The sequence below is a fragment of the Anomaloglossus baeobatrachus genome, chromosome 11 (assembly GCF_048569485.1).
Source record: "Anomaloglossus baeobatrachus isolate aAnoBae1 chromosome 11, aAnoBae1.hap1, whole genome shotgun sequence".
Lineage (NCBI taxonomy): Eukaryota > Metazoa > Chordata > Amphibia > Anura > Aromobatidae > Anomaloglossus > Anomaloglossus baeobatrachus.
In genome coordinates this window covers 151,689,781-151,717,280 of record NC_134363.1, presented here as the reverse complement: position 1 = coordinate 151,717,280, position 27,500 = coordinate 151,689,781, and the positions used below count along the sequence as shown (strand labels likewise).

The following is a 27,500-nucleotide window of genomic DNA, read 5'->3' as shown; positions in this document are numbered from 1 at the left end:
CCTGGGTTCATAAATGCACTGAACGTTTCCGGTTATCCAGAACCAGACACCGAAAATGCCTGATCTGTCATTTGATAGACTTCAGCAGCACATGAGGAACATCATTGACCATAATATGGTCAATCGGAGATCTCTAATTGTCTTCTTCATCTTGTTTCTGTTGTTTGATGGACCTCAACAGCATCTTAGGGATGCCATTCATGTTGACTCACCCACCCCAGGGCTGTGGGACACCCGGTGCCGGGCCGGACTAGTCCGGTGGTAGTCAGTGGTGGCTGGGCCCGGCTCCGTGGCCCTGGTGGGTGTCAGTAGAATATGTGGCTTGATGAATAAAGTTTGTGTTCGTGACGCCACCTGTGGTATGCGGCTAATAAGCCGCCGCTGCTGTATGAGGCCTCCGGGGGATGATATGGCAGCAATGGTGGTACTACTCCCCACAGGTGGAGCGGTGCCCCGGGGCACAGTTGGTGCTTGTGAGTGTCTATGCAGATGAAATAACAGAGGCAACTCCAAGGGTGCAGTTTCAAGTTCTTTACTCACAATTCTTGTCACAGTCCTGCAGGAACCCTTGGACTGCTGGGACCACTGTCAGGGACCTCCGCCGTTCCTGGGTGATTCTTGGAGTAAAAGCCGGTACCCTTCCCTTAAGTGTCTCTATCTTCTGCTGTCTTCCTTAGCCTTGCCTTTGTAGGATGAACCTGGCTTGGCCTCCACAACAGCCTCCAGGCTGGGGGGGTCACCTGTCGGCTGATTATCCCTTTTCTAGAGGTACTGCTGTGGGCTATGGCCCGGGGAGTTTACAACTTTCCCTGGGCCTCGGTTTTTACTGTTTGGAGTTGATTTTGCACTCCTCCGGTTTCTAGGGACCGTCCCCTGTTGCAGCTTGATCCCTCCACCGATGTTCCTGTGGAACAGGCCACCGCAGCTCTACAGCTACCCGTGGCCCTGGGATCCCTTCTGTTCTCTGCTTGGTGTCACCTGGACCCTCTGAGTCCCAGGATCTTCACCAGGAAGCGTCTCATTCTTTCCTTAGCTCCTGACTGACTTGGAGCTCTTTTTCCTTTCACTTCTCCTCCTTGCCTGCCTCCGGCAGGCCTCCTACTCCTTCCCCACTCTCTCTCTATCTCTAACTCTAACTCCTTCTGACTAAACTCGACCTTCCTTTCCCTGTCTGCTCTCTGGTGGCTCCTCCCACCTCCCCAGTTGCTCTGATCTACCCTATAGGAGCAAGGATGGGTCTTACGGCCCCTCCCAGCATGCAGCATGGGAGGGTAACTGCCACAATCCCTGGTCCCAGTGTGTTCCTAGCAATGGGTGTAGTGTAGATTTACCAGGGTACCGGTGTTCACTCCTTTCCTCACCCAGAATGGGGCATCACACCGCTGGATGGGGTGCATTGACCTGTGGCGACGGAAGCCTCAGGGGCGCCACACATGCAATGGGGTCAGTAGGGGGTACATGATGGTGTCCATTATTTCACCCCCTATATGCTCCACTATTTTTTTTTTCAACATATACTGTGTTTCTCCAAAAATAAGACCTACTCCTGAAAATAAGCCCTAGCATGATCTTACAGGAATTTTGGAGTAAGCTTGAAATAGAAGCCCAACACCAAATATAAGCCCTACTTACAGTCAGGGCCGGCATTAGGAGGAGTCAACTTAGGCAAATTCTCAGGGCCCCCACTTTCTTTGGGACCCCCAGTGTTTCTATTTCAAGGTTAAAACTGCTTAAGGACCTTTGGTGACTTCACAGTCATGTGACCATGGGTTCACCAAAGGTCTCTTAATTGCAGGAGTTTAAAGGAATTGAATAGGAGACAGGCTGCTATGCAGAATGAGCATTAGGGGCAAGAGAGAGCAAAGTGTGCTATTTCACAGGGGCCCTATTTCCCTTGTGGCCCTCAGTGTTTCTATCCTAAGGTTAAGACTGCTTAATGACATCAAAGTCATGTCTGTCTGTCTGTCTGTGTCTATCTCTCTGTCTGTCTGTGTCTATCTCTCTGTCTGTCTCTGTATCAGTCTCTCTGTCTGCCTCTCTCTATCTCTGTGTCTATCTGTCTCTCTCTCTCTCTCTCTGTGTCTGTCAGTATCTTTCCCTGCCTGTCTCTTTCTCTGTCTCTTTCCGTGTGACTCTTTCCCCATCTGTCTCGTTCCCCGTCTGTGTCATTCCAGGTCTGTCTCTTTCCCCATCTGTCTCTATCTCATTCCCTGTCTCTTTCCTTGTCTGTCTCTTTCCCTGTCTTTTTCCTTGTCTCTGTCTCTTTCCCTGTCTCTGTCTCTTTCTCTGTCTGCCTGTCTCTTTCCCTGTCTGTCTGTCTCTTTGACTGTCTCTCTTTCCCTGTCTGTCTCTGTCTGCCTCTTTCTCTTTGACTGTCTCTCTCTCTGTCTCTTTCCCTGTCTGCCTGTCTCTGTCTCTCTGTCTCTTTCCCTGTCTGTTTCTCTCTCTGTCTCTTTCTGTTTCTCTCTGTCTCTCCACCGACATCTTATTACCTCACACATAAGCTTCTTATACTAACAGTTTATTTTGTCCTATGGCAACCAATCACAGCTGCTATTAATAACCTCGCAGCTCTATTGACTTTAATGGAGGCAGGTTTTTGGCGAATAACTGTAAAGTGCGTGGTTAGATTTTCTGTTAAAACATAGTCTATGACGTTCCCTGAGTCACATGGGGTGTCTGTGCAAAATTTTGTGATAGTAAACGCGAAGGTTAGGATTATTTTAGCGGATGTATACACACACACACATACATACACACATACAGTCAGCTTTATATAGCAGATATTTGAATAAATGTTGATTATTTTTTTTTGTTCAAGAATAAATGTGGAAACATGGAAATAAGCCCTAGCCCATCTTTAAGGGCAAAAAATAATATATGACCCTGGAGAAACCTTGTTTTCCATCTTCTCTATAGTGTTTTCCAATTCTCTCATCCAAGAATATGGAATCACATTAAGCTGACACTCTGATCAGAGTTTGAACTGAGTGCCATTTATATACAGTTAGGTCCAGAAATATTTGGACAGTGACACAAGTTTTGTTATTTTAGCTGTTTACAAAAACATGTTCAGAAATACAATTATATATATAATATGGGCTGAAAGTGCACACTCCCAGCTGCAATATGAGAGTTTTCACATCCAAATCGGAGAAAGGGTTTAGGAATCATAGCTCTGTAATGCATAGCCTCCTCTTTTTCAAGGGACCAAAAGTAATTGGACAAGGGACTCTAAGGGCTGCAATTAACTCTGAAGGCGTCTCGTCTCCCTCGTTAACCTGTAATCAATGAAGTAGTTAAAAGGTCTGGGGTTGATTACAGGTGTGTGGTTTTGCATTTGGAAGCTGTTGCTGTGACCAGACAACATGCGGTCTAAGGAACTCTCAACTGAGGTGAAGCAGAACATCCTGAGGCTGAAAAAAAAGAAAAAATCCATCATAGAGATAGCAGACATGCTTGGAGTAGCAAAATTAACAGTCGGGTACATTCTGAGAAAAAAGGAATTGACTGGTGAGCTTGGGAACTCAAAAAGGCCTGGGCGTCCACGGATGACAACAGTGGTGGATGATCGCCGCATACTTTCTTTGGTGAAGAAGAACCCGTTCACAACATCAACTGAAGTCCAGAACACTCTCAGTGAAGTAGGTGTATCTGTCTCTAAGTCAACAGTAAAGAGAAGACTCCATGAAAGTAAATACAAAGGGTTCACATCTAGATGCAAACCATTCATCAATTCCAAAAATAGACAGGCCAGAGTTAAATTTGCTGAAAAACACCTCATGAAGCCAGCTCAGTTCTGGAAAAGTATTCTATGGACAGATGAGACAAAGATCAACCTGTACCAGAATGATGGGAAGAAAAAAGTTTGGAGAAGAAAGGGAACGGCACATGATCCAAGGCACACCACATCCTCTGTAAAACATGGTGGAGGCAACGTGATGGCATGGGCATGCATGGCTTTCAATGGCACTGGGTCACTTGTGTTTTTTGATGACATAACAGCAGACAAGAGTAGCCGGATGAATTCTGAAGTGTACCGGGATATACTTTCAGCCCAGATTCAGCCAAATGCCGCAAAGTTGATCGGACGGCGCTTCATAGTACAGATGGACAATGACCCCAAGCATACAGTCAAAGCTACCCAGGAGTTCATGAGTGCAAAAAAGTGGAACATTCTGCAATGGCCAAGTCAATCACCAGATCTTAACCCAATTGAGCATGCATTTCACTTGCTCAAATCCAGACTTAAGACGGAAAGACCCACAAACAAGCAAGACCTGAAGACTGTGGCTGTAAAGGCCTGGCAAAGCATTAAGAAGGAGGAAACCCAGCGTTTGGAGATGTCCATGGGTTCCAGACTTAAGGCAGTGATTGCCTCCAAAGGATTCGCAACAAAATATTGAAAATAAAAATATTTTGTTTGGGTTTGGTTTATTTGTCCAATTACTTTTGACCTCCTAAAATGTGGAGTGTTTGTAAAGAAATGTGTACAATTCCTACAATTTCTATCAGATATTTTTGTTCAAACCTTCAAATTAAACGTTACAATCTGCACTTGAATTCTGTTGTAGAGGTTTCATTTCAAATCCAATGTGGTGGCATGCAGAGCCCAACTCGCGAAAATTGTGTCACTGTCCAAATATTTCTGGACCTAACTGTAATTGATCCGATTATCTCGTAGGAAAGAACCGATGCTCGTGTGAGCACATTTTTCCATTAAGAGATGACAGTTGGTGCTCATAAAGTTCTATGGAGAACTGTAACTGTCATTTTAGCAGAACTTGCAGCAGAGCATCTATGTCTGCCTCTCGCTCCTCCCTCCTCATCCCCCCTCCGATCTCCATAGGAGATTACAATTGGTGATTTTAAAATTCTATGGCAGGGGGTGGAGTAGTTAGATGCAGGGACAGTTCTCTTTGAATGACAGCTACAGTTCTCCATAGAACTTTATGAGCACCATCTGTCATCTCCTATCTCAGTAATGACCAAATCTGCCATCAGTGAATACAGATTTTACGAGTGGACGATTGATCCAAAATGAGAAAAAAGTAGATTTCTCTAATAAGATATAATATAAAGTTGTGTATTTGTTTGTGTACTATTGATTTCTGAAATAAAAATTAAAATAACGGTTACTCTTTAAAGGGACCCTGTCACCAGATTTGGCGACTATAACCTGCGCCCACCACCAGTGGGCTCTTATATACGGCATTCCAGAATACTGTATATAAGAGCCCAGGCTGCACTATATAACGCAAAAAACACTTTTATAATACTCACCTAGGAGGCAGTCATGTCCAATGGGTGTTGCTGCTCTCTGGTCCAGTGCCTCTTTTCTGCTGCAATCTCCGTTTTCCTTCTACCCAGCCCAGTGCTACGTCATCCACACAGGCCAACATTGCGGTCCTGCGCAGGCGTGAGGAATGGTTAAAGACCGCCTGTGCATGTGCACTACAATACTTTGATCTACCCTGAGCTGGGGAGATGAAAGTGTGCCTGCGCCGGCCTGTGTGTATGATGTAGGACACGTTGATGCACACGGGCCTCAGAAGGAGGACGGCGATCACTGCAGAGAGGAGGCGCCGGACTGGAGAGAGGAAGCGCCGGACCGGAGAGCAGCAACACCCATCGGACTGGACCGCCCCCTAGGTGAGTATAATAAAAGTATTTTTTAATTTCTACACAGCGGCCTGGGCTCTTACAGTATATACAGTATTCTGGCATGTTGTATATAAGATCTCACTGATGGTGGCCGCAGCTTATAGGGGCCAAATCTGGTGACAGGTTCCCTTTAAATGATGGATTCAATCTGATGCTTTGAAAAATGTTCTCCTATGTGACAAACCATGAACTAGTCCATAACACAATGTCTCTGCATCCCATAATGCCGTATACTATTCCTTTTCTAGTGCGACTCTGCCGGTAAAGATTGCTACTACCGCTCCTTCTGGTCAGCCGTGGATGCATTTCATGAGTGGTACAAGTTCCATTTTATGAACATCATGTCTAAAATCCCCTTGGTCCTTGAAATACCAGATAAGTTGCTGCGGAAGTTTATTTTGACTTGTGACTTTAATGGAGTCATGTGCACTAGGTCAGTTCCCAAAGAAATCATCTATAAATCTTAGCATGTTCTTATATGAATGATTAATTAGATTAAATATAAAGGATTTCGTACAGTTACTTGTAATATATCAATCTCCACTTTTTAACACAATGTTATTTTTAGTCTAAAAAATATTTTGTATTTATTTATTTTTGTATTTATTCATTTCTTGATACATTTTTCATTGGTTGACAATCTGTTTGTCCTATACATACAGTAGCTCTAAATTTCCTGCAAAACAAAGTCCTTGATGCATCGTTTCCTCTGTGTTAGCGGCTTTTGTTTTTTGCTCCTTATGCTCTGTAAGTTTTGAACCATTGTTTAACTTATTTTCTTTACTATTTCTTGACAGCTTTGCTTATTCTGATTGTTTAGTATGTCCTTTTGCTGTGTTTTTGCTGTGTCATTTGTCTACAGTACATGTTTAAAGGGAACCTGTCACCACTTTTTTACCCTATAAGCTGCGGTCACCACCAGGCTCTTATATACAGAACTCTAACATGCTGTATATAAGAACCCACGCCGGGGGTATAACATAAAAAACACTTTACAATACTCACCTAATGGTCGCACGGTGGGCCTTATGGGCGTCTCCGTTGTCCGGTGCCGGCGCCTCCTCTTTCAGCCATCTTCGTCCTCCTTCTGAAGCCTGTGTGCATGACGCGGCTATGTCATACACATGCGCCGGACCTGCGCAGGCGCACTACAATACTTTGATCTGCCCTGCCCCAGGCAGATCAAAGTGCGCCTGCTCAGGACCTGAATGCCGATGAGTGTGGATGATGTCAGACCTGTCATGCACCATAGCTAGAGAAGAAGGCGAACAAAGATGGCCAAAAGAGGTGGCGCCGGGAGCGGACAATGGAGACGCCCATAAGGCCCACCGCGCGACCGTTAGGTAAGTGTTATACAGTGTTTTTTATGTTATACCCCCGGCCTGGGCTCTTATATACAGCCTGGTGGTGGTGGTGGCCACAGCTTATAGGTCAAAAAAGTGGTGACAGGTTCCCTTTAAAGTGAGCCCGTCAGGTGTAATATGCACTCAGAACCACGAGCAGTTCTGGGTGCATATTGCTAATCCCTGCCTAACTGTACTTTATGATATGCTAATGAGCACAGGGACTAGTCACAAGGGCGTTAGTTCCTGCGCTCATTCCATCCTCTTACATACTGTCCCTCCTTTGTGTAAGCCTACCTTCAAGATAAGGGACAGCACAGGGGCCCCAGTCTTAAGGGCGCTTTACATGCAGCGATGTTGCTAGGGAAAGCACCCGCCCCCGTCGTTTGTGCGTCACGGGCAAATCGCTGCCCTTGGCGAACAATATCAATAGGAAGCGTCACACGCACTTACCTTCCTAGCGACATCGCTGTGGGCGGCGAACAACCTCTTTTTCAAGGGGAGGTTCGTGCGGCGTCACAGCGATGTCACACAACGGCCCGCCAATAGAAGCGAAGGGGCGGAGACCAGCCGCATGAACGACATGCCAACCTCATTTCTGGAGGACGCAGGTACGTTGTTGTTCGTTGTTCCCGGGGTGTCACACGTAGAGATGTGTGCTGCCTCAGGAACAACGAACAACCTGCGTCCAGCACCAGCAACGATATTTGGGAAATGAACGACATGTCAACGATCAACGATTAGGTGAGTATTTTAGATCGTTAGCGGCCGCTCGTAGGTGTCACACGCAACGACGTCGCTAACGAGGCCGAATGTGCGTCACAAATTCCGTGACCCCCAACAATATCTCGTTAGCGATGTCGTTGCATGTGAAGCGGCCATTAGTGTCAGCCTAGGAGCCCCTGTTCCATCTGTATGTTGTGGGCGGAGGGGACGCGCTCGCCACGCTCGGGTCCGGCGCTGCTGCTGCTGCTCGGTGGCTCGAGCGGTGGGCCGGAGCCGGGGACTTGAGCGACGCTCCTCGCCCGTGAGTGAAAGGGGTGGTTGGTTTGGGGGATTTAGTCCATGACGCCACCCACGGGTTGTGGTGAAGATGGGCACCACTGCTGCTGGCGACGGGGATCCCGGGAGCGATGGTAGGGAGCAGCTGGGATGTTGTTTTCCCCCTCCATGGGTAGGGGTCGGTTGTCCCGGGGCCCGGTGGTGTGACGGGGAGGCAGGGTTGGTGAGGTGCAGGGCTGCAGGGACAGCACGGCGCGGGGCCGGATGGCACGGGTGTACTCACTCAGCAAGAGATGCACAAAGTCCTCGGTAAACCAAACGGCTGGATGGATGGGTCCCGCAGCCGGCTGCAGTGTCTCTCCCCGGACAGGTGATGGCGGCTGTCTTTCCCTGCACCTTGATGTACTTGTTTGACTACTATGGATCCCCAACAGTCGTCCGCTCCCCGGTATATGGTTGCCGGAGGAGCCCGTTTGCCCGCAGGCGCTGGCCCTTGGGTCTCTAGCCTTAGGCGGTAGCTGTATACCCTCACGGTGTTGGCGGTTGCCTTCTATCGGGTCTTTGGCTGTTAGGAAACCCCTGGGGTTCCGGTCACACTCGGATTTGACTATTATCGGCGGCTCCAAGCCTGGTGGGGGTCCGATGGCCCTGCCTGTGTGTGCTGGCTTCACTTCGCTCCCCGTTTGGTACCGGCGGGCCAACGCCCGACCCCGGTCCTACGGTTCCGCGTTGCTTCACCACTCCTGCAGACGGCCACCACTGTCTGCCAACCTTGCTGTCAGTGTCTGGGCCACAAACCCAGACACCCAAGTGCTTACTCCTCTCACTTCAAACTCCAAACTCTATCTCCTCCACTCCTAAACTGAAACTGTCACTTTTTCCGCCTCCAGGTCTGTGAACTCCTCGGTGGGTGGGGCCAACCTCTTGGCTCCGCCCCACCTGGTGTGGACATCAGACCCTGGAGGGAGGCAACAAGGGTTTTGTGTTTGGCTAATGTTACTGTCTAGTGGGGGTGGGGGTGTTTGTGTGTTATCTGGGACGACCTGGCTAGTCCAGGGCGCCACATGTACATACACCGTGAGAGCGCTGCAACAAAAAATTAAGCCACTGGAGTGGTGCTTTTAAGGTGTGTCCCCTTTCATTTAATTATTGTCCCTGAGCAAAGTTTGGTATAAATCGCCTGTATAACAGAAAAACATAGTGATCAGTGCTATCTACGTGCTCAGTCCACGTTCATTCTCACATGCAGGATATATGCCAGGGGTTTATGAGGCATGAAAGCTCTTCTGTACTAGAACGTGAGCCTTGCGTGTCCCATTAGATAAAAGGAAAACTTTTATTGTCCTGTCCGTGGGAAGCAAGTGAGGAAACTTTATAGCCTCACAGATCTATTTACAGATTAGAAGACTTGAAGGATGTCAGTATTCTTTCTTTAGAATTCCACTTTCCAAGCAATAAGAGAAAGGAAAATGTCTGTGTTTGTTCATTCCATTCATTCATTTGACCTGTATGGTACTGACGCCCAAGATCGGTTTCAATTCACATTTCTGTCCGAAAAGACGCGTCATGGCAGGTGTGCGTGTGAGTACAATAGGGTGACGTATTGCTCGGTTTAATACATCTTGGTTGTGATGGGGGACAGTGAACTAATTAAAGTGTTCTTTTCCCACCATAGAAGGTATGATGATATATCACTAAGATAGAGAAAAAAAAAGTATTTAGTCACCCACCAATTGTGCAAGTTCTCCCACTTAAAAAGATGAGATTTGCCTGTAATTGACATCATAGGTGACCACAACTATGAAAGACAAAATGAGAAAACAAATCCAGAAAATCACCGCGTCTGATTTGGCAAGATTTTATTTGCAAATTATGGTGGAAAATAAGTATTTAGCCACCTAAAGATATGCAAGATTTCTGGCTCTCACAGACCTGTAACTTCTTCTTTAAGAGGCTCCTCTGTCCTCCACTCATTACCTGTAGTAATGGCACCTGTTTGAACTTTTTATCAGTATAATAGACACCTGTCCACAACCTCAAACAGTCACACTCCAAACTCCACTATGGTGAAGACCAAAGAGCTGTCGAAGGATACCAGAAACTAAATTATAGCCCTGCACCAGGCTGGGAAGACTGAATCTGCAATAGGCAAGCAGCTTGGTGTGATGAAATCAACTGTGGGAGCAATAATAAGAAAATGGAAGACATACAAGACCACTGATAATCTCCCTGGACCTGGGGCTCCACGCAAGATCTCACCCCGTTGGGTCAAAATGATCACAAGAACGGTGAGCAAAGATCCCAGAACCACATGTGGGGACCTAGTGAATGATCTGCATAAAGCTTGGACCACCGTAACAAAGACTACCATCATTAACACACTACGCCGCCAGGGACTCTGATCCTGCAGTGCCAGACGTGTTCCCCTGCTTAAGCCAGTAGATGTCCTGGCCCATCTGAAGTTTACTAGAGAGCATTTGGATTATCCAAAAGAGTATTGAGAGAATGTTATATGGTCTGATGAAACCAAAGTAGAACTGTTTGGTAGAAACACAAGTTGCCGTGTTTGGAGGAGACAGAATGCTGAGTTACATCCAAAGAACACCATACCTACTGTGAAGCATGGGGGGTGGCAACATCATGCTTTGAGGCTGTTTCTCTGGAAAAGGACCAGGATGACTGATACGTGTACATGAAAGAATGAATGGGGCCATGTATTGGGAGATTTTGAGTGCAAACCTCCTTCCATCAGCAAGGGCATTGAAGATGAAACATGGCTGGGTCTTTCAGCATGATAATGATCCTAAGCACACCGCCTTGGCAATGAAGCAACGAACGAGTGGCTTCGTAAAAAGCATATGAAGATCCTGAAGTGGCCTAGCCAGTCTCCAGATCTCATCCCCATAGAAAACGTTTGGAGGGAGTTGAAAGTCTGTGTTGCCCAGTGGCAGGCCCAAAACATCACTGCTCTAGAGGAGATCTGCATGGAGGAATGGGCCAACATACCACCAACACTGTGTGCCGGCCTTGTGAAGACTTGCAGAAAACGTTTCACCTCTGTCATTGCCAACAAAGGAGAGATGAATATTGAGATGAACTTTTGCTATTGACCAAATACTTATTTTCCACCATAATTTGCAAAAAGAATCTTGCCAAATCAGACGCGGTGATTTTCTGGATTTGTTTTCTCATTTTGTCTTTCATAGTTGTGGTCACCTATGATGTCAATTACCGGCAAATCTCATCTTTTTAAGTGGGAGAACTTACACAATTGGTGGCTTAATAAATGCTTTTTTTCCCCACTGTATGTGATCTCATTATGATTGTTGGTGGTCTGGGCCAAATACCAGGAACCTAAATGATCATCCTAATGAAGTTGGTAAAGATAGCGGTGCTCCTGGCCGTCCACTATGCAGGGATTTGTAGAATTGCCCACTTGAAGTATCACATTCCCACTGCTTTATTCCCTTTGTTTTTAGGATCAGTAGGGGTCTTAAAGGCCTTTTCTTAACGGTCCTATCAAGGCTGCGGTTATCCCGGTTGCTTGTGCACCTTTTTCTACCACACTTTTTCCTTCCGCTCTACTTTCCATTAATATGCTTGGATACAGCACTCTGTGAACAGCCATCTTCATTAGCAATGACCTTTTGTGGCTTACCCTCCTTGTGGAGTGTGTCAGTGACTGCCTTCTGGACATCTGTCAAGTCAGCAGTCTTCCCCATGATTGAGTAGCCTACAGAACCAGACTAAGGGGCCATTTTAAAAGCTTAGGAAGCCTTTGCAGGTATTTTGTGGTAATTATTCTAATTTTCTGAGATAATGACTTTTGGGTTTTCATTGGCTGTAAGCCATAATCATCAACATTAACATAAGCTCTTTAAATAGATCACTCTGTGTGTAATGACTCTATATAATATATAGGAATAGATCTTCTCTGTGTGTAATGACTCTATATAATATATAGAAATAGATTCCTCTGTGTAATGACTCTATATAATATATAGAAATAGATTCCTCTGTGTAATGACTCTATATAATATATAGGAATAGATCCTTCTGTGTGTAATCACTCTATATAATATATAGGAATAGATCCCTCTGTGTGTAATCACTATAATATATAGGAATAGATCCCTCTGTGTGTAATCACTCTATATAATATATAGGAATAGATCCCTCTGTGTGTAATCACTCTATATAATATATAGGAATAGATCCCTCTGTGTGTAATCACTCTATATAATATATAGGAATAGATCCCTCTGTGTGTAATAACTCTATATAATATATAGGAATAGATCTGTGTTTAATGACTCTATATAATATATAGGAATAGATCTGTGTGTAATGACTCTATATAATATATATGTGTCCATTTTTGTATTGAATTACTGAAATAAATTAACTTTTTGATGATTTTCTAATTTATTGAGATGCACTTGTATATTTTAGTAATAGTAGATGGCAGCCCTTTAAATTATGTTAGTGTCTAGGGAGTTATCAGTTTTAAAGGGGATCTGTCAGCAGGTTTTTGCTATGTAATCTGAGAGCTGCATGATGTAGGGGCATAGACCTTGATTCCAGTGATGTGTCACTTACTGGCCTACATGTTTCAGTTTTAAAAAAATACTGTTTTAGGACTAGTTGTCTCATGCCATGTAGTCCTCCATATTCATGAGTACTGCATAAACCTGCCCTCACTCCTGATTGGCAGCTTTCTGCCTATGCACAGTGTAAACAGAAAGCTGTCTATCAGTGATATGGGTGGGGTTATACAGGGCTCAGCATTGAGAGAACTGCTATATATGCAGCAGAGAAACAGGGATTCTATCAAAAATGCAGCAAGCAGCCCAGTAAGTGATACATCACTGGAATCAGGGTCTCTTGCTCTACATCATGCTGAGCTCAGATTACATAGCAAAAACCTGATGTCTTATTTCTTCTAAAGAGGCTGTATGTAAAATGTAATTGCAGTGTCTGATGTGTCATATCTACAGGGACACCGGATAAACTCATTATAACTTGTGTGGCCTTAAATAAGTAAAATAAATAACATAAATGTGTACAGTTACCACCGTTAGAAAAAGTGTATTGTGCCAAACATTTGTTCTTTCTTCTATCTAGTATATCTTTTTTTTTTTCTTCCCATAGTAATTACTCACATTTTCATCACCCGACCTATGGCTCCTGCATTACTATTAATTCTGGAAATATGAATGACAGCAAACCTTTGGCAACAATCAAGCCTGGCAAGATGTCTGGTATGTGTTTCCACAAAGTCTACATTGACATAATTACAGGACTGGAGCTCGAAAATACTGGAGGATCCTTCTATTAGCACAGACTCAATAGACTCCAAAAGGTCCTCAATAGCCTGCAAAAGATCCTCAATAGCCTATAAAAGATCCTCAATAGCCTCCAAAAGGTCCTTAACAGCCTCCAAAAGGTCCTCAATAGCATGCAAAAGGTCCTTGATAGCCAGCAAAAGGTCATCAATAGCCTCCAAAAGGTCCTCAATAGCCTCCAAAAGGTCCTTAATAGCCTGAAAAAGATCCTTAATACCCTCCAAAAGGTCCTCAACATCCTCCAAAAGGTCCTCAATAGATAGCCAGCATAAGGTCCTCAATAGCCTCCAAAAAATCCTCAATAGCCTCCAAAAGGTCCTTCATATCCTCCAAAAGGTTCTCAATAGCCAGCAAAAGGTCCTCAATAGCCTCCAAAGGTCCTCAATAGCCTTCAAAAGGTCCTTCATATCCTCCAAAAGGTTCTCAATAGCCAGCAAAAGTCCTCAATAGCCTCTAAAAGGTCCTCGATAGCCCCAAAAGGTCCAGCAGAAGACATATAATAATGGCATGTTACATTGATGGCATTTTGTTTACCTAAATAAAAAAAATTGTTAAACCCATTACCATTTCAATAACTCTCAATTTTTATGATGTTTTGACCTATTTGATAGAGCTACGCTGATAACGGTGATAAATGCCTCATTAGTAATGCTAGTAGTAGAGATATCTACCAGTCCTCTATCCTATGTATAGAGCGCCGATCTTTCCAACATAGAGAATACCAGTCCATGCCTGGCCAGCTCGATTCAACAATATTATATTCAAAAGTTACCTTTTATTTTAGGATTGACCTTGACACTGAAAACGGACCAGAATGATAACATGCCCATTCTATCGAGTGCAGCGGGAGCTAAGGTCATGATTCATAACCCGAACCAATCTCCATTGGCAGAGCATGAAGGATTTGATATATGGCCGGGGACCGAGACGTCTATCAGTATTAGACAGGTTAGTAATTGAACCAAGTTTTCTGCTAAAAATCATTACCTTTCAAATAATATCTATCATCTTTTCTTAAGAATATATTTACAATATTAGTCAAGTTGATCAGGATGTTTAAAGGGAATCTGTCAGCAGCTTTTTGCTATGTAATCTGAGCGTACAATGATGTAGGGGCAGAGACCCTGATCTGGTGATGTGTCACTTACTGGACTGTGTTCTGCTGTTTCAATAAAGTCAGTGTTTTATCAGCTGATTATCACTGAAAAACTAGTTGTCCTGTGCCTTCTGGTCCAACCACACCCCCACCACTGATTAGCAACTTTCTGGTAATATACAGTGTACACCAAAAGCTGCCAATCAGTAATGTGGGAGGGGTTATAAATAGCTCAGAATTCCGAGCTCTGCTAAATCTGCAGCAGAGAAAACTATGATTCTATCCTAACTGTAGCACACAGTAAACTAAATTATACATTGCTGGAATCAGAGTCTCCGTCCCTACATCATGCTGCTGTCAGATTACATAACAAAAACTGTCTCACAGATTCCCTTTAATTGGTGGCCTATCTTTAGGATAAGCCAATAAGAACTCTGGTTAATAATGTCTGTTGTGTCCCATGAATGGGAACAACCTGTTGTATGTAATTCTTGCATTGCATATTTTTCCTCCTATCAGGAAATTCCTTATTGTTACTAGGTAGATTAGACTGTATGAAGTTTGTCCCTATGTACCTCCCTTAGTTGGCTTCTGTATAGAAAGCTTCTCCCTTCTCCTTAAGTTTAGTCTAGAGAGGAATCATTACTGAAGACACATGTCTACAACCCTGTACAGATTATTCCTTTTCACCTGCCTTTACTTTGTACTTAATACAAGATTCTAGAAGAAAACTACAGTGTTTCTCCTTGTCTTTCTACAAGTCATCGTTGGGCTGAGTTAACACAATCTGTGGAAGCCGGTAGAGTGAGTAAAATCATACAGTTATCTAAGGGACTGATAATTAGAGCAGTTGGATTCATTGCTACCAGGAAGAGACAGAATAGTGAAAAGGACTAGCTGTGACCGGGATTAGAATTCATATATCAGTAAAGAACCTGTTTCCAGGAGTGCTATACTGCATACAATCCAGAGAAAGGATTACCACAAGGGGCTGATAACAAGCCACAGCATAAAACTTTATAGCAGCTTCAGACAAAGTGCCCTGTAAAGTATTAACCTGTTATCAGAACTGTGTGCAGCTATAAAGCTAGAATCACCTATAAGCTAATTGTAAATTGCAGCCAGAGACTTTGCAAATACATTCTGCAAACACTGGCTGCTGGCTGCAGAGATTGCAACATTGTATTGTTTCCCTGACAACCAGTGCAGAGCAGCATTCACCCTTCCTGATGGAGGTAAAGAGAAACCTTTCACTACCTGCTCTAAAGCAACAAGAGGAAGACAAGGACTCACACTTAAATTACAGTGAAAGATCTAAGCGGTTGACCAAACCAACATGGAAGGTTAAAGAGAACCTAGAAACAGCCAGAAGTGAACTGTTTACCCAAACAGCATTATTGTGGCAAAGAGTGCAAAAACAATTGACTGTTTTATCTGCGCCCGGTGCTCATGAGCTACCACCATGAACAACTGAACACCTTGAACAACTGTACTCAGCATACCGATCTTACAAAGAGATTTGTAAAAAATATTCCTCTACCCTGCTGAGATCAAATACATCTGAGTCTCAAAAAGAACTACAGGACTTTCAACAGCTTAATGCTGAACGAGACCGCACCGTGCGCGACATTGTGAGCGAGACGGAAGCAAAAATTGCGCAAATGTCAGGAGCATCTTACAAATCCAGGTCCATTAAGAGCTCAAGGCACTCACTCAAATCAGGCTCATCAAGGTATTCAACCCTCAGCGAGCAGCTCATAAAGGCGCGCACTGAAGCAGAAACAACAAAAGTACACGCCATCTTCGCCCAGAGAAAAGCAGAGATGAAAGCAGAATCTGCACGCAAAGAAGCAGAGATGAAAGCAGAATCTGCACGCAAGGAAGCAGAGATGAAAGCAGAATCTGCACGCAAAGAAGCAGAGATGAAAGCAGAATCTGCACGCAAAGAAGCAGAGATGAAAGCAGAATCTGCATGCAAGGAAGCAGAGATGAAAGTAGAATCTGCACGCAAAAAAGCAGAGATGAAAGCAGAATCTGCACGCAAAGAAGCAGAGATGAAAGCAGAATCTGCACGCAAGGAAGCAGAGATGAAAGCAGAATCTGCACGCAAGGAAGCAGAAATTGAAGCCCTACAGAAGGAATGTGAACATGTGGCGGCCATGGCAAGGCTAAAAGTCTTTGAGCAAGCTCTGGGTGGGAGCCAAGAAGGCAGCGCCAGTTTGTGTGATCTCGACACAGAAGACTCACTTAAGCGTACAAGAGATTACGTGCTGAGCCAAGCCGACGAACTGCCAACTACCATCAACATTCCCGTCAGTGCTAACACTTCTCCAGAGTCTCAAGACACTGATCCAACTACAGCTTCCAGCCTTCCAGATCAGTCCAATGCACCTCAGACTTTCAAGCCTGAACCAGCTTCATATTCCAATGCACAGCCACAGCCTGCGCATCAGCAACCTCCGTATGCCCATGTCTACATGCAACCTAACATGCCGGCAAGGTGCTACACTCCCAACAACTATGTAGTTCCAGCCCCGTATACAACAGAGATTGTACACACCAAACCGATCACTGGTCTAAACACCTACGCCACTCCACACTCTCCCATGTTCCCGAACCAAGAAGCTACGAATCACGCAACCAGCACCACGCAGTCAAGCAAATGTGCCCCCAACGTCGGAAAGATCAGAAATGTCCGACTTTGCGAGGTACATGATCCACCGAGAACTCACCAACACCGGTCTCACAAAGTTTGACGACCAGCACGAAAACTACAGAGGGTGGAAGTGTGCCTTCAAAACCGCAACGCGTGACCTCGGCATTACAGCTGCTGAAGAGCTGGACTTGCTAATTAGGTGGCTAGGGCCACGGTCTACTGAGAGAATCAAGAGACTCAGATCCGTCAACATCAGCGACCCAACAACTGGTCTCGCAACCACATGGGACAGACTAGAGAAAGGCTTCGGCAGTCCTGAAGCAATTGAAGATGCATTGCTGAAACAACTATACGACCTTCCCAAAATATCTGGCAAGGATGCTTCAAAGTACCAGGAACTCAGCGACCTGCTGTCTGAGCTCCAGCTGGCCAAAACAGACACACACCTACCTGGCCTCAGCTACCTGGACACCGCTCGTGGGGTGAAACCCATAGTCGCCAAGTTACCTTACAACGTGCAGGAAAGGTGGACCACGGTAGGAACAAACTATAAAAAAGAGCACCAAGTGTCCTTCCCTCCATTCTCCTACTTCTGCGAGTTCATCAACGGCATCGCGGAACATAAGGCAGACCCCAGCTTCACCTGTGGAGAACCCACCGGCTCCACTTCACCAGCTCCCAGATATGAGAGCCCTCATCAAAATGACAGGAAATGTAGGGGCCCAGTATCAGTCAAAAAGACCGATGTTCTACCACCTACACCATCAGCACCAGATAATGGCACTGAAGGCGGGAAGGCGGAAAATCCGAACCGCCAATGTCCTATTCACAAACTGCCACACCCCCTGAAGAAGTGCATTGGCTTCAGGAAGAAACCCCTTCAAGAACGAAAGGAACTCTTGAAAAGGTTTGGGGTATGTTTCAGGTGTTGTGCCTCTACAGAACACCTTGCCAAGGACTGTAAGGTTACAATTAAGTGCATGGAGTGTGACAGCACAGATCACATACAAGCGCTCCACCCATCTCAGCCTGATCCTGCACCTACACCTTCTCCTACCTCACAGTATCCTCCTCGTGCACCGCAGTCTGTGGAGAAGATCTCTGGGACAAGTCTTGCGCGAAAATATGCCTAGTAAGGGTATATCCCAAAGGTCACCCAGAAAGGGCCGTGAAGGTGTACAGCATTCTGGACGACCAGAGTAACAGGTCACTTGCCAGGTCTGAACTCTTCGACTTGTTCGGCTTAAAAGGAAATGCCTACCCTTATACACTAGGTACTTGCAGCGGCATCTCAGAAGCTTGCAGAAGAAGAGCCAGTGGTCTCGTGGTAACATCTCTTGAAAATACCGTAGAGATACCTCTACCAACACTCGTCGAGTGCAACCAGATACCGGCTAACCGGGAAGAGATTCCAACACCAGAGGCAGCTCTTCACCACCCTCACCTGAGAACTATCGCCAGCAAGATCCCACCTCTTGATCATAATGCAAAAATCCTGATTCTGATTGGAAGGGACATCCTCCGGCTACACAAAGTACGCCAACACATCAACGGGCCACACGATGCGCCATTCGCTCAGCGCTACGACTTAGACTGGGTGATCATAGGAAGCGTCTGCGTAGGCAAAATGAAGAGTCCCGACGCGATCTCCTCCTACAAGACGCACATCCTCCCAAACGGTTGCGGCACTCACTTTCAACCATGTCCGCATCACTACGGGGTGAAAGAGAGGCTGAGCGACACCAAGTGGCGACAGCAGCCTCCCGACTGCGCGGACGCATATCATCTCTGGGATGACGACTTCGGGTCAACAGCGTTCGAGTCTACAAACGAAGACAACAAATTGGCTCCGATGAGAGAAGACAAAGAATTCATAAAGATTATGGATAAAGAGTTCTCTCAAAATGACTCTAACAGTTGGGTAGCCCCATTACCCTTTTGGTCTCCAAGGCCAAGGTTGCCAAACAACTCCCAGCAAGCAACCGCAAGGTCCTCCTCTCTAAAACGTACTTTGGAAAGACAACCAGAGATAGAGAAATGCTTTGTCGTGATTACGCAAAATATCCTCAACAGAGATCATGCTGAACAGTGGCACCAAATTCCCACCGAACAAAACCCAGCCGACCGAGGAACGAGACTCACTGCTGCATCCAAACTCGGCGACAACATGTGGCTAACACCTCCAAGTATCTTATACGAGGAGACCTGCGATAACTACGCCGGCAACATGTACGAGCTGGTGGAACCAGAATCCGACAAGGAAATTAGACCGGTTGTCTCCGCTCGCTACACTTCATTGACATCAGAACAGAAGTTGAGACCTCATGGCTTCGAGCGCTTCTCAAGTTGGTCATCTGAGGTACGAATCGTAGCTTGTCTTATTCACATTGCTCACTGTTTCACCGACTACAAGTCTTCAACGTGCGACGGCTGGCACATGTGTGTGATTCGTCCAGTCACCGAACTCGTGCTACTTTTACCAAAGGAGGACTTTACATGAACTAACTTTGTCGTTGGACACTGCCACGGCGGGGAGCATACCTTTCCTTACCCCTGCTGTACGGAGACACAACTGTCCGTGTCCAATGAACCTTGAACTTTTCCTTTGGATTAAAACTTTACCGTAGGATTATTGGGTTGGAGGAAGAGTTGGCATGTTTGCGGCTTCCCCAATCTGAAGATGGGTTTGTTGAACTTGGATTCATTTTTTACATTTTTCTACTTTTACATTTTTACGCAAGGACAATGCGTCATCAACAAAGCATGGACTTGAATTCAGTGCATTACGGTTGCATTTTTTGTGTTTGTCTCTTTTCTCATTACAGGTTTCGTGACATCGAGGGACAGGATCGACTCCTTACGTCGTACAAGGACTTGTGAAATCATATGATTTCAGACGGGGAGTGTTGTGTCCCATGAATGGGAACAACCTGTTGTATATAATTCTTGCATTGCATATTTTTCCTCCTATCAGGAAATTCCTTATTGTTACTAGGTAGATTAGACTGTATGAAGTTTGTCCATATGTACCTCCCTTAGTTGGCTTCTGTATAGAAAGCTCCTCCCTTCTCCTTCAGTTTAGTCTAGAGGAACCATTGCTGAAGAGACATGTCTGCAACCCTGTACAGATTATTCCTTTTCACCTACCTTTACTTTGTACTTACTATACAAGATTCTAGAATAAAACTACAGCGTTTCTCCTTGTCTTTCTACAATTCATCGTTGGGCTGAGTTAAAACTATCTGTGGAAGCCGGTAGAGTGAGTAAAATCATACAGTTATCTAAGGGACTGATAATTAGAGCGGTTGGATTCATTGCTACCAGGAAGAGACAGAATAATGCTGGAGAGGATGCAGAACAGTCAAGGACGTTGTGCAGGGTGCTGCTTAATTGTTTCTCGTTGTGCCCCTGAGTTATCCAGTTGCTTCTACGTCTTGAAAACAAATTTCTAAAGGGGCTACGGTATTGACATGAATTTCTCTCCAGATGTCGGTAACAACCCATCAAATCCACACAGGCAAAGAAATCAAATCATAGATGTCCATACACTTAGTGATGTGTAATAATAATGAGAAATCACGCAGGGAAAACGTATTGAACACAATTACTAAAATGTGTTTAATACTTTGTACAAAAGCCTTTGTTGGTGATGAAGCTTTAAAACTCCTCCTGTATGGAGACACTAGACCCCTGCATTGCTCAGGTGGATTTTGATCCATTCTTCCACACAAGCACTCTTCACATCCTGCAGGTCCTGGTTCTTTCTCTGAACTTTGAGCTTTACTTTCTTCCATACATTTTCTATTGGATTCAGCCCCGGTGATCGTCTCGGCCATTCTTGCAGCTTTATTTTCTTTCTCTGAAACCAATACGGAGGTTCCTTGGCTGTGTGTCTGGCATCATTGTCTTGCTGAAATGTCCATCCTCGTTTCATCTACATCCTCCTAGTACAGGGCAGCAGATTTTTATCAAGAATGTCTCTTTACATTTGTCCATTCATTCTTCCTTCAATGATATGAAGTTTGCCAATTCCGTATTATGAAAAACAGCCCCACACCATGATGTTCCCACCTCCAAACTTGACTGGTGTTTTGGGAGTGATTTGCTTTTTGGCCTCCAAACATGGTGTGTATTATGGCTTCCAAGGAGTTCAGTTTTGGTCTCATCAGACCAGACTATTCTCCCAGTATATCACAGACTTGTCTAAATGTTGTTGAGCAATCTGTAAACGCACTTGAACCTGCTTTTGGTTCACCAGTGGAATCTTGTATGGTGAGCGTGCATACAGGAGCGTGCATACAGGCCATGGAGGGGGAGGGCATTACTTACTGTTTTCTTTTAAACAATTGTACCTGCTGATTCCAGGTCTTTCTGTAGCTCTCCATCATGAAATGTTGTCTGTTTGGCACTTTGGTAATGAGACACCCTCTTATTAGTGATGGGTGCACTAAAACTGTAAAGATCAGGGTCCTTACTTCACACCTATTGTCTGTGCACAGACCCCCGAACATGGACTTCTCAGTACGGGAAGTCCACCATGTTACTGTTCAGGTTCGGCCACTCGGATACAAAATAAAAAAAAAGGAAGCAAAATGGGGTTTAACGCAGGACAATTAAACTTTCTGAGTTTCCGCGTGGCTGTAACACTGCTTTCAGGTCCGCTCATTAAATCTCATGTATATTCACCGCTTTCCCCGCCTACCCTCTGTGATTGGTGGTAGTCACACTGCCGGCATCTGTGATTTGTTGCCCTCACAGTAGCATTCTGGGTCCCCGAAGTGAAGTGTAAAAATAAAAAATGGAAAAAAATGGCCCTGCGGGCACAGTGTGTGTTGTGTGTGTATGTGTGTATATATACTGTATGTATATATATATATATATATATATACTGTATATATATGGCATACTGTGTGTATATACTGTAGATATATATAGATATATAGATATATGTATACATATATATATACATATGTATAAATGAATATATATATATATATATATATATATATATATATATATATATATATTATAGACAGAGAACCCCCAATCAAAAAAAGAGACAGTGGACCACCAGCAATATTTTGATGATTTTTATACTTAGGAATCTTCAGAAAATTGCTTTATAGAGCTACGATCCTTCATGTGACAGCTCTGTATATACTTGTAACTGTCTGCTATAGTGCATTATATTGTCCTTATAGTTATTGTTTGCTTATAGCGCCATCATACTGAGCAGTGCTGTACATTGTGATCTAAAACATTGTCTTACATAATATGGTCTAAAAATTAGCCAATAACACTAATAATGAATTTTTGCAACACTGACCTCTGCTGGCAAGATTAAGGTACTACAGCTCATTGAAATAAAACGCATAGAACTAACTCATAGATTAAATTCTTGCCAAGTATCTTTTGTTTTGTTTTGTTTTTTTGTTTATTTTAATGGACACCAATAATAATGCACATTTAAATTACATAAATGAGTCAGTTAATATTATGACTGTATTGCAGTACCTTGGCCACAGTACTATCCATCCTTACGGTGTATTCAATATCTCAAAAACTAATATATGTCCAATTTTTATTTTGTACAATTAATAAAACAGTAATTATAGTTACATTTTGTAATTTCTGTAATTTGTCACAGGATCAGATCTCCCGCTTGGGATCACCATACAGTGAATGCACCACAGATGGGAGCAACCTAGATTTCAAATTTCTATACAATTCATCCTATACCCAACAGGTAATAAATAGGTTAAAGATTATTCAGATTTCCAAATACTACAGATTGTCCCTGCTGCAGATTTCAGCTTTCAGTAGAGTGGGAGAATTAACAATTTTACTAGGAACTCGACATCATCATCATCACCATCAACATGGAGGGTAACAGGGAAGAACGCAGACAAAACAAACCAGAGAGGTCATACAACACAATAAAAACAAACTCTAGCAATTAATATACTCTTATCTGCTCTCTGCCTAAAACAGTAACTCCATAGCATAAGCCTGCAGCTGTTGTATTCTCGAATGCATGCTGCACTCCAGATTCTCACTGATATAGTCCATTGTGTAATGCTAGTCACTACAGAGAGTAGTCAGGAAAGCCGAGGGCTGGTAACAGGCTGGTAACAGGAGTACATGTTTGAGCAAGAAGGAGTAAATGAAGGAGTAGTCAGGTCACAATCCAAGGGTCAGAAATTCAGGAGAGCACGTAATTAGTTCAGGGGGAAAACAGAGTTGGGGTCAGGTAACAATCCAAAGTCAAAAGGCAGGAGGTCACAGCAGAAACAGGGAGCGGGTAGAGAGGAGTCAAACAACAGTCCGGGGTCAGAAAATAAAGTTCAGAACACAAGCAGAGACACAAAGCAATAGCACAACTATAGAACCAGAGAATACAACTGGCAAGGTTCTGGGTGAGCATGCTCATTAAGAAGCCTGAGCAATTACCAGGAAGGTGGGACACCAGAGTAATTAGCACCAACTTGGAATCCTGAGCTGTATCAAGCTGCTAGCTCTGTAACTTAGGAAAGCGCTGCAGAGCATCTCCAAAGGCAAGATGCTCTACACAGAGGAATAGAGTCATTGCAAGGTCAGTAACCAGGAAAACGCAGCAGAGCATCTTCTAGTCTGCAAGATGCTCTGCACAGAGGAATCGTGATACATTGGCTTCCAATGAAATTGACCCTAGTTTGAGAACCCTACTGGGGAAGGGGACTGACACAACTGAATATATTCTCCCTACAGAATGTTATCAGTAACGTATAAACAGGGAGTCATTATAGTCAGATACAGTATACATTATAATATTGATTCTTTCCTGTATTGTAGACTTGCCTGCAGTCCTGCTTCCAGCACAAGATGATTGAGACCTGTGGATGTGGATATTATTTTTATCCATTGTTTCCTGGGGTGGAATATTGTGATTACAACAAGTATCCTGGATGGGGTAAGGAGCGATGGAATTTAATGTAGTTTGTATTCATTCAGTAGTGGATAGAAGGGTCTGCATAGGCTGGATATTCCTAATTATAATATTTAGGCCTTTACTACATTTAGTTTTGTGCTATATTGGTTGCGAGTATTCTCCAGTGTATACTGCCAGTGTATCCAAAGACCCACCATATTGAACTGTATGCTTCGGCACAGGGACATAGTAAGTAAACTTAGACCACCCTTTAGACATTTTTTTTACAATAGGAGTCAATAGCCAACATATACTTCAGTTTGCAAGAGGCTTCTATAAGGGTGTATATTGATAAAAAAAATTACGCATTCCAACCAAAATGAAGATTTAAAATAAAACACAGGCAGCAGCATAATAGAGTTGAATGGAGCTTGAGCGTGCTCGGTGGTTGTCCATTCTAGACTATGGCACCTCGATGTCATGCTAGGTACAGTGACAAAGAAGGGAAGAGAAACTCTGTGTCTAGAAAAGTGGGAGATGGTGACCAACCCTAAAGGCCCCGTCACATGCGACGATATATTGTGCGATCGCATGAGCGATCGCACCCGCCCCCGTCGTTTGTGCGTCACGGGCAATTCGTTTCCCGTGGCGTGTCGTTAACCCCCGTCACACGTAATTACCTCCCTAATGACGTCGCTCTGGGCGGCGAACATCCTCTTCCTAAAGGGAGAGGGACGTTCGGCGTCACAGCGACGTCACACAGCAGCCGGCCAATAGAAGCGGAGGGGCGGAGATGAGCGGGACGTAACATCCCGCCCACCTCCTTCCTTCCGCATTGCCGGCGGGATGCAGGTAAGCTGTGTTCATCGTTCCCGGGGTGTCACACAGAGCGATGTGTGCTGCCTCAGGAACGGCGAACAACCGGAGCACAGAAGGAGGAACGACATTGTGAAAATGAGCAACGTGTCAACGAGCAATGATAAGGTGAGTATTTTTGCTCGTTAATAGTCGTTCGAAGGTGTCACACGCTACGACATCTCTAACGATGCCGGATGTGCGTCACAAATTCCGTGACCCCGACAACATATCGTTAGATATATCGTAGTGTGTGACGGGGCCTTTACACTGTCCCCTGGATCCCCTGACCACCCTAGATAGGTTTCGCACCTATGCACCGAGTAGGCTACCTGGCCCTGCCTGACCCTGAACTGGGCCCTAGGTAGGGAACGGATGGGATGAGCACTTTATCAACCCCACTAAGTTCTAAAGAAGACACAGGGAACACACAGGGGAAATTACACAAGCTACTTATCTCTAGGATGACTCTAGGAGAGGTACAGCAACAAACAACAATGTTTCTTCAGATGAATACAAGCCGACTGCTTGCATCCAAGGCCTGTATAGGAATATAACTCTATCACCAGCACAGAATAAGGGGAAATGTGGGTATTAAAGGACACAAAGAGAAATGAAGATGATAAACAGCTGAATGGTGAGGATATTGACATGGTCCTAAAAGGAAGGGGATTATCCCCAAGCATAAAAGACACATAGGATACCATTTACATCACAGACCCTAGATAGGTTCTGCACCTTTGCACCGAGCAGCATACCTGGCAATGGCCGACCCTGAACTGGGCCCTACGTAGGGAACGGATGGGATGAGCGCTTTGTCAACTCCACTAAGTTCTAAAGAAGACACAGGGAACACACAGGGGAAAGTATACAAACAACTTATCTCTAGGATGACTCTAGGAGACATACAGCAGCAAACAACATTTCTTCAGAGGAATACAAGCCAACTGCTTGCACCCATAAGAATATAACTGTATCTCCAGCAAATAACAAGGGGACATGTGGGTATTTAAAGACACAAGGGAAACTGATAAACAGCTGCAAGGTGAGGATATCCGTAGGGTCCTAAAAGGAAGGGGATTAACTCTAAGCAGAAAAGATACATAGGATACCATTTGCACCACAGCAGAAAGAATAGAATGTCAGGGAGCAGTTTGTGTAGCCAAATGCTGCGACCTTCTATAGCCGGACGACTGTCTGTCAACTGTGACACAGAAAGTACATTGAGGCAGTCTAAGACCATGGGTCGCAAAGTCCAAACTTCCTACAGAAAACATAGAAGTGGAAGTGCTGATTTTCGATGTGCCATACAGTCTGGATCACATATTCTATTCTTGTGAAACTCTTCATTTCAGGTCACTGCTTCTATCGGCTGTACGAAAAGCTGTTGGATCACAGGCTCGTCTGTTTCGCAAATTGCCCAAAGCAGTGCAGGTAATCAGATTGTTGCATCTCATTATGACTATGTACCCGGCTTATGACAGAGCAGAATGTATCACCAGTCTGAGAACATGATGAGTTGTATACGACTGTACACAGTGCTATGAACATCAGCAGCACATTGATTGACACCTTGTATCAGAAACTTTCAATATACAAACGACTGATAGGTTTTTCTACGTGAAAATTATATTGAACTACAGGCAACTTCACCAGAGTAAATTCAGAGAGACTAAGGGTTGCTTTACACGCTACAAGATCGCTAGCCGATGCTAGCGATGGCGAGCGTGATAGCACCCGCCCCTATCGTTATGACAATCTGTGAAGATCACTGCCGTAGCGAACATTATCGCTATGGCAGCGTCACATGGACTTACCTGCTCGGCGACGTCGCTGTGACCGGCGACCCACCTCCTTTCTAAGGGGGGGGCAGTTCGCTTGACGTCACAGCGTCGTCACTAAGCGGCCGCCCAATCAAAGCGGAGGGGCGGAGATGAGCGGGACGATCATCCCGCCCCCCTTCTTCCATCCTCATTGCTGGCGTGTGGCAGGTAAGGAGAGGTTCCTCGTTCCTGCAGCGTCACACGTAGCGATGTATGGTGCTGCAGGGACGCGGATAAACTTCGCCCAAGCGACAGCAGCGATAATTGGGAGAGGGCCCCCCATGTCAACGAGGAGCGATTTTGGACGTTTTTGCAACGATCCAAAATCGCTCCTAGGAGTCACACACAAAGAGATCACTACAGTGGCCGGATGTGCGTCACAAAATCCGTGACCCCAACGAGATCGCTGTAGCAATCTCGTAGCGTGTAAAGCCCACTTTAATTGAGGTCATCTTGGCTCAAGCACCCAGGATCAGACTGCAGTCTTATGTATATGGGGCCTCCCAACTCTCCCTTGACAGATGATGCTGGGGGAGATAAGTATCCAGCATGTCTAATTTCAGACTGCCAATTATTTTATTCTCCAGGATACAGTCATTCCCGAAAGTATTGACTCCTTGAAATTGTTCCAGAAAATGAAGTATTTCTCCCAGAAAATGATTGCAATTACACCTTTTGTTAGATGTTTATTTCCTCTGTGCATATTGGAACAACACAACAAAAACTGAGAAAAAAAGGCAAATTGGACATAATTTCACACAAAACCCCAAAATGGACCAGACAGAATTGTCCCCCTCAACTTAATATTT

The 27,500-nt window shown here is 44.7% G+C and overlaps 1 protein-coding gene across 1 annotated transcript in view; it reads left to right on the top strand.

The window, feature by feature from the left end:
* The window catches only part of SCNN1D (sodium channel epithelial 1 subunit delta), a 36,499-nt gene that overhangs the window by 1,933 nt on the left and 7,066 nt on the right, over positions 1-27,500 (top strand). The window contains exons 3-8 of the mRNA XM_075328002.1: positions 5,913-6,097; positions 13,161-13,270; positions 14,139-14,302; positions 22,754-22,852; positions 23,938-24,055; positions 26,224-26,302. Of these exons, the coding sequence (XP_075184117.1) occupies positions 5,913-6,097; positions 13,161-13,270; positions 14,139-14,302; positions 22,754-22,852; positions 23,938-24,055; positions 26,224-26,302 (755 nt within the window). The remainder of the gene's footprint in view (positions 1-5,912; positions 6,098-13,160; positions 13,271-14,138; positions 14,303-22,753; positions 22,853-23,937; positions 24,056-26,223; positions 26,303-27,500) is intronic.